General features: G+C 58.5%; 1 protein-coding gene across 2 annotated transcripts; it reads right to left on the reverse strand.

Annotated features, from left to right (window-relative positions):
* Positions 1–1,414: 1,414 nt before the first annotated feature.
* FEZF2 (FEZ family zinc finger 2) lies at positions 1,415–7,065 on the reverse strand. 2 transcript variants are annotated; one of them, XM_004368653.1, is made up of 6 exons: positions 7,061–7,065; positions 5,031–5,081; positions 3,764–4,665; positions 3,287–3,421; positions 2,968–3,100; positions 1,749–2,085 (listed from the first exon to the last, which is right to left on the reverse strand). In XM_004368653.1, the coding sequence occupies exons 3-6, from the start codon at positions 4,610–4,612 to the stop codon at positions 1,826–1,828; spliced, it is 1,377 nt and encodes a 458-aa protein (XP_004368710.1). In that variant the 5' UTR covers positions 4,613–4,665; positions 5,031–5,081; positions 7,061–7,065; the 3' UTR covers positions 1,749–1,825. The 2 variants fall into 2 exon arrangements, with proteins under 2 accessions (XP_012409705.1, XP_004368710.1); XM_012554251.1 differs by lacking the exon at positions 7,061–7,065 and having other exon boundaries at positions 1,415–2,085; positions 5,031–5,257.
* Between the last annotated feature and the right edge of the window lie 450 nt (positions 7,066–7,515).

Below are 7,515 nucleotides of genomic sequence, written 5' to 3' on the forward strand. Positions count from 1 at the left end.
TCCCGGGGCCCCGCTTCTGAGGTTCCTTCCTCCTCCAACCAAGAGGACTGAAAGCAGCTTTAGTTTCTGGAAGCCCAGGGTTCGAATCCCCTCCCTATCTAGCCCTGTGGCCTTGGGTATGCTATTTAGCATATCTCTATCTCAATTTCTTCGTCCATAAAATGGAATAATAATCTCTAGCTTGCGGGGCGTTATCAACATTCGAGAGAATGTGCGTGCCTGGTAAGGAGCAAGCGCTTGAGCAACGCGAGATTTATTATTATGGAAGACTCTAACGGGCTGAGCATTAAGCGCCTACTGTATACCAGGCGTTGGAATAACCCGCACTCAAGTCACTGTAAGAGTTACTTGAGGATTGTTCTTCGCACTAACCATCTTTCCCTCCAGACAGCCACCACCGGTGGTGGAAATCCACGTGGGTCAGCGCCCAGCCGCCCTGGTTTCCGCACTGGCTAGGCTGCGTGGAAACGCAACCCGGGCCCCGTGCCGCACTTCCTCCTCGCGCTGGGAAACATTGTTCCAGAAGACGTGGGCCGAATCGCCGCGCAGATATTAAAAGCGTGTAGGGGGAGGCCCCGCGCGCCGCGCCGGTAATCCGAGCTCTTGATTATCCAGATTCAGATCAAACGGGGCGGCGGCGGCCGGCCCCCTCCTGGGAATGATTAGATGATTAATGTAATGCTGTTTGAAGGGTCTCTGTTTTCTCTCTTAATTTGGGTCATTACTTAGAAAGTAAGCGTGAGATCATTTCATCAACGGCTCGGCGGCGGAGACAGCTATTCAGGAAGTGGGCTAACAGCGCGGTAATGTGCGCGCAGGCGGCGGGAGCCCCAGGAGCCCGGGCGCGCCCTCCCGCGGCAGGGCGCACAGCGTCAGAGACTCGGCGCGCAGGCCAGGGAGCCCGGGGCTCCGGCAGGGTTGGGCACCCTTCGTTTCCAGCTGAAGAGGCCTAAGAGGACTGACTGCGAGGCTTGCCACCCTCAGGGAAAGGGACGTGCCCAGAGGCGCCCCTGTGGGGCACAGCTCTGGCAGCTGACCGTGCGTGTGGAGCTGCTTTGCCCTCCAACGTACCCAAAGCCAGCTTCCCTCCCCGCACGCCACTTTCACCCCTTTTTCTAATTTTCCCACCCAATGGGGCAAAACCCAGAATCCCAAGCGTCGAAACAGTTGCTGAACAGATATCTGGTACCACGAGGAGGCCGTACGCAGGCTTTGCGACCACGACCCTGGGGTCTTTAATACGCAAGCGCCGCAACAACACCGATTTGACCTCACCCTGGCCCGGCGCCCCAGTCAGTCAGTCTCATTTTCAGGGAAGATGCTATAAATGCCTATTTCCTTCTCGTCCTCCGGGGTTGCTGGGCTGACCTCGCGGCGAGGGGACAGGGGGAAAGAAAACGCGCACTAATGATTCTGTTTATTGAGTCATATATATGTATCTATTCCGTGGTGGCTTGTACAGGAAAATTGACATGGCTGTATAAAGACGGCTGAGGGCGCCGCGGTCCTCCGGGGCGCTCTTGGTGACAGGCTGGGGTTAACACCAGCCGCCCGCGAAGCCGAGGCCTGGAATTCAAATACGTTGCGGTGCACTGGATTTAAATAAGTTTCCTGAATATACAAAGGTGGGAGCCACGCGTTTGCTGCCAGTCATCGAGGAAACGTTTAGCTTTCCAAAAATACGCTGGTTTCGATAAATAGATTCTAGCCTCTCTGCTATAGTTTTTTTTTTTTTTTTTCCTCCTTTTAATTTCAGCAGTAAGCTTATGCGTGTGATCTGTTTTGGGGTGGGACGGGGCTGGAAAGGAGGGAGAGGCAGCAGCTCTCAGCTCTGCACTGTCCGAGCCAAGTCCTTTGCGCAGGGAGTGGCGGGCCCCACGCTGTCGTGGAGTTTGCGCACGTGTTTCTTTAAGTCAAAGTTTCTGCAAAACCCTTTGCCGCAAGTGGCGCACGTGAAAGGCTTCTTGTCGTTGTGAGTGTGCATGTGAAAGGTGAGGTTGTAGACCTGGTGAAAGGCCTTGTTGCAGATGGTACATTTGTACTGCTTCTCGCCGCTGTGGGTCAGCTTATGGTTCTTGTAGTTCCCTATGGGAGACCAAAAGAAAAAAAAAAAAAAAGAAAAAAGTAGGGGGGATGGGGGGGCGTCCCGGGGCGGCTCAGTGCCTTCGCAAAGAAGGCGACGCTTGGTTAGGCGGGCCGCGACCTCTCCGAGTGAAGAAGTTGTCAAACTTCGTCTGCGTCAAGCCTAGGGCTCTCCCCACAGGCCCGAGGGCCGAGCCCCGTGGGGCAGCCTCGAGCCCCTTCCCCACCCGGCCCCGAGGGCGGCGCAGCGCCCCGCCCCGCTGCCGTGCTCGGGCCGGCCGGGAAACTTGGGCCTGCTCTGCTCCTTCTGCCGACTGCCGCCTGGCTCGAAGACGTTCGCACGAACCCGGGCTGAACGTTCGCATGAACCCTCCTTTTTTTTTTTTTTTTTTTCCCTTCTCATTTTTAAAGTTACTCCTTCTCGTCCGCCAAACACCACCTAGGGATCCAAATTTGCTTCGGGAAATCTGAGCTGGGAGCCAGGCCCGGTGGCGCTGGGCTACGGAGCGGTTTTGCCCGACTCCTGAATCGTTCCCAGCACGTGGATTTTGCCTCGAACTGTACTCGTTTGAAAGCAGAGTCCCAGCTACAAAGGGAACCTTTTCCTACTGGGCAATACCCCTTTCTTCCTGTTTCCTTCTTCTCTGCCCCCCTCTCCCTTTCCCCGAAGTCTGAGTCTCCCGGTGCACCCGCCCTGAATCCACGAAGTCTGCTAACCCGCCTCCGAGAGCTTCCACCTAAACCCTTCAAAACCCGAATCCGAAGAAATGCCGCGCCGGAGCCGGCGGCTCTCGCGCCCCCTCTCCCCGGATCCCTCTTCGCCTTCCCACCAGCCGCGACCCGCCGAGTCTCGAGGCGAGGAGAGGCCCTCGCCTGGCACGGTACCTTTTTGGTGAAAGCCTTTGCCGCAAAATTCGCAGACGAAGGGCTTGTAGCCGGCGTGGATGCGGATGTGCGTATTGAGCGTGGAGCTGCGGTTGAACGCTTTGCCGCACTGGTTGCATTTATGCGGCTTTTCCTGCGGAGAAGAGCGCGTGCAGAGTGAGGTGGCAGCCCTGGCGGGAAGCGGCCATCTCGGGGACGCATCGAAGGGACACGGGCCCCACGGAAGGGGTAAGGCGGAACCCTTGGCCATCCTGTCTCCAACGCCGACGCTCAGGCGGGGGGCTTGCCCGCGGCCGAGCCCGGCCCGGGGCCCACGTACCTGCGTGTGGATAATTTTGTGTCTGCAGAGCGTGCTGGCCTGGCGGAAGCCTTTGCCGCAGACTTTGCACACGAACGGTCTGGCTCCGGTGTGGACCGGCATGTGGCGGGTGAGGTTATAGTGCGCGTTAAACACCTGTGGGGGGACACGAGGGGGCCTTGTAGGGCGTCGGAACAAGGGTCTAGAAGCAGCCCTGGGAGGCCACAACCAACCCCAAACAACACCCCCCCCTTGAGAAACCAGAGCCCCTTTCAGTTTGCAAAGCTCTTCCCAACCTGCTGGTCACGTCAGTCCTGTGTGGCCGCCGCCAAGGGCCGTCCCCATTTTACAGAAGAGGAAACTGAGGCCCAGCTAGGCCCCCAATTTGAGTAGGCAGATACGGGAAAGCTGCCCAGCTTGACAAGGGGGGGGGGCGGCGTTCCAGGCCGCCCCAAGGGAGCAGCCGCTGCCGGTCGCCCCGGGGACCCCGGGCCTCACCTTGCCGCACACCTCGCAGGTGAAGTTCTTGGGCTTGCCGTCGGAGGAGCCCCCGGGCAGCTTGCTGTGGCCCTTGCCGCCGCCGCGCTCGGCGGTCAGGGCCGAGTTCTCCTTCAGCACCTGCTCCAGCGGAGCGGGCAGGCGCTCTTTGTGGGGGTAGGGGGGCGGGTGGGGGAACTTGTCCGCGGCCAAGCTGGCCAGCTTGGCGTTATCCAGCAGAAAGAGCTTCGGGTGCGCGGCCAGGGCGGCGGGGGCCTGCGCATTGAGGAGGCCGGAAGGGAAGAGGTGGCTGCGGAGCAGCTCGGAAGGCGGGTAGGCGGCCGAGTCCAGGTAGTTGAAGTAGTAGAGTGACCCGCCGGCCGGCAGCCCCACGGCCTGGTTGATCACCTGCGGCTTGATGACCCTGCCCGCGGGCAGCGCGGACGGCGCCATGCCTAGCTCGGCCTTGCAGCACACGCCACAGTTGGTTTTGCACAAGCCGCTGGCGCCGCACACTGGGGTCCCCCCGCCACCGCCGCCACCTCCTCCTCCGCCGCCGCCGCCGCCCGCCCGGAGGCTGCTTTTCCAGAGCTCGGAGTAACTGAGTAGCGTCTTGGACGGCACCTCGTAGCCCAGGGGCTGGAGGGGGATCATACAGGGCAGAGGTGAGCAGAGATTGATCAGTTTCTTGCCCTGGCCGCCGTCCGCCTCCAGCACCCCGGGCCGGGGCTCAAAGGGCGCGCGGGGCTCCGACGTCTTGGCCATGATGCGCTCTATGGAGAAGGCCAGCGTCTTGGAAGTGGCCGCCGACGCTCCAGCGCGCGGGCAGGCCGGGGGCACCATGGTCTCCAGGGAAGCCGAGCTTGCCATGGCGCACGGAGCCGAGCCGGACTCGGCCGGGGCGCAGCAGCTCTCCTCTAAGTCTGCATTCCGGAAAAGGCAGGGTGTGGGGCGGGGGGGAACCGCAATTTAATAAGCACCTTGTCGGGCCCGGGTCACCTATTTGTATTCAAATGAACAGAGGCAGAACAAAGTGCACCCAAGGGTACCAAATTACTGCCCATTAACCCGGCGCGCAGAGGAACCTACCGGCCCCTACCCCGGGACTTTGAAACGCAGAAGGGGGGGGGGGAGGGTTACAAAGGAAAAGGAGAGGAAAAAAGAAAGAAAAAGGAGGCTCCAATTACCCCCCAAGCCGTTCCCTGCATCCTGGCCTCCACCACGCGAGCTGGGAGCTGGACAGTGAAGGGGCAAAGTTAGAGGACCGAGAGAGCCACCTCGCATTTACCTCTTTCCCCCACCGCCAAGGAGATGCGTTCCGAGCCATGAAGCGTGTCTTCTCTGTCACATTTTGATGGCAAACATCTTCCCCTCCGCGTGAGATCACTGTCTTTTACATTCAGCTGACATCACATGAAGTCACTTGAAGTGGAATGACATGGGCGGCGGCGCGGCTCCCGTAGCGGCCCCCGAGTTCCCCCGCGCCTGCCGCCGCCGCCCCTCAAACTTTCAAAGGAGGCAACTGGCGCCCGCACTCCCCTCGGGCAAGTGCGAGCGGTTTGCGAATCGGGAAGGAGGGAAGAGACGGGAGGGGGAGGGGGAGGAATCGTGAGGGTTTTGCCGGTGGAAAGGGGCGGGGGGGAGCCCAAACCCAGGCCTAAGCAGAGTTCCGTATGTGATTCACAACTTTGGGGGCCTACAGGTTTAGGGGATGCGAGGAGGGCGGGGGCCCCGGACGCACCGCCCTAAAGGGGTCCCTGGGTGTCCGTCTAGTCACCGAAGTAGCCCTCAGCCCTCCGCAGCCGAACTGGGCATCGTGCTAATAAACTGCCATTTACCTACGGAGCGGGCGCCAGCCCCGAACACGCGCAGATGATAATTACCTCATTAGGATGTGGCGCATGGACGCCGGCGCCGCGTTTGGAGGGGGGAACTTGTTAATGGGGAAATATTAATTTATGCAGAAGCAACGAGCTCGCCCCGGCTGGCGTCAGAGGTCGGGAGATAGCTCCCGCCGCCCAAGGACGACCTGGAAGTGCCTAAGGAGCAGGACTGCGCGCCCAGATCCCTGGGGTCTCGGCACCCGGCGGGGGCGCCTCCTGCTCTCTAGCCGGTCCTCTGCCCGCGGCTGGGGGAGACTACTAGACGAACTGGGGGGACTGTTTGAGATCCTAATCGATCAGAATCGCAGATTTGCGCTCGCGTTTCTAAGGCAAAGACGGTTCTGCTGCTGGTTTGGGGCTGCGCGCAGGGAGGATTCCGAGGGCAAGCTCTCCCCGCTGCTGAGTACTTACTGTTTGTATAATTGAGAAGGTCCAATCTCCACCTGTTTAAGGAACAGATTGAAACGGCAGAACCTCCCCTGGATCCTATTAAAACGTTTTTCCTCCTAAAGCCATTCAGTCGAACCAATTTTCGGAGGTGATTCATAGAGCTGAATTCTGCCAAGGCCGCTCTTTCACTTGTAGCCACTAAAGCACCGCGTGGAACCGGGTTTTGTGTTTTTCTAAAATAAAGAGAAGGATTATCAGAGGGGAGAGGGAGGGGGCCTGAAGGGGGCGGGCAGGACTCAGTGTGGCCAGAGGTGCAAGCAGAGGGAAGAAAAGGCCCTTTTCTAGGCAGGCCCCAAGTAAGTTCGGAGGAATTCAGCGTTTTGTGCGGAGCGCACAAAAGCAGCGCGCTCCGTGCTCGGTTTGGAGGGGCTGAATTCATCTGTTTGCAGACCATTCCACCTGCGTATCACAACAAACTGCTCACAGACGCTCCAGCACTTTCAACAGGCCGGGTGCTCCTGGCGACAACAAAAGTGGTCGAGGCTGAGGGTTCTTGGGGTGGGGGGTGGGGGGGGGGGGGCGTCTAGCAAGAGCGCGCGCGCGAGAGAATTAGGTTTAGGAAAGGAGGAGGAGAAGATACAGAGGTTTTTGAAAACTTTTGGCCGGTTTTGTTCACGGGACAATTATATCTTGCCAGCCGGCTTTTGCAAGACCACGAGCTGTGTAGCCGCAACCACAGTTTAAGAGGATTACGGTGAGTATAATATGAGCAAACAGGGTTGAGGGTTTGATAGTGAATTCCATCTCCAAAGACACACCATCATGTGGAGCCCGAGAAAGGGCTGCTGGAGGCAAACCCTCTCCTCCACTCACCAGCCGATCTTGAGGGGTCAGAATATCCGGCCCCAAACCCCCGAACGCTTCAAAACACGCCCGGAAAAGCGGCAGGGGAAGGGACAAGGAAAGGTCTAATTTTAACTTCAGTAAATCACTCCCTCTCCCCCTTCTCAACTTCTTTCCTCCTACCCACCCACCCAGTTTTGACTTCTCTGACGCTCAATCTCGGACAGGACATTGACATGGCAGGTAAAGGAAAAGGAAAGTGTATTTGGAAAGCCAGGAAGGGGAACAAAGACAGGTCTGAGAGAGAAAGTGGCCTGGAGGGCCACTTAGCCTTGGGTTAATTTTCTCACTCTGCCAAGACTCAGAGGCTCGGAATCTGCCTCTAAATTCAGCCACCAGAGTCTGTCCCCCTAAAAGGCCCCCCTCCAACTTCCAGATATGTTGCTAGACAGAGGCTTGCTCCTCTTGGGGAGAACACTTCCCTACAGCCCATTTAATTTAGGAGATGTTCAGGGAGGCGGACTTCCAGACCCAATGCACCCCCATCCCCAAGTCAATGTGAAATCCACAGCACAGGTACCCCCCCTCAAACATGAAACAAACCAACAACTCACCCAACACTGAGACAATGTCAAGACAGGCACCATGGTCTCAAAA

This window comes from Trichechus manatus, unplaced genomic scaffold (genome assembly GCF_000243295.1).
Source record: "Trichechus manatus latirostris isolate Lorelei unplaced genomic scaffold, TriManLat1.0 scaffold00001, whole genome shotgun sequence".
NCBI classification, from domain to species: domain Eukaryota; kingdom Metazoa; phylum Chordata; class Mammalia; order Sirenia; family Trichechidae; genus Trichechus; species Trichechus manatus.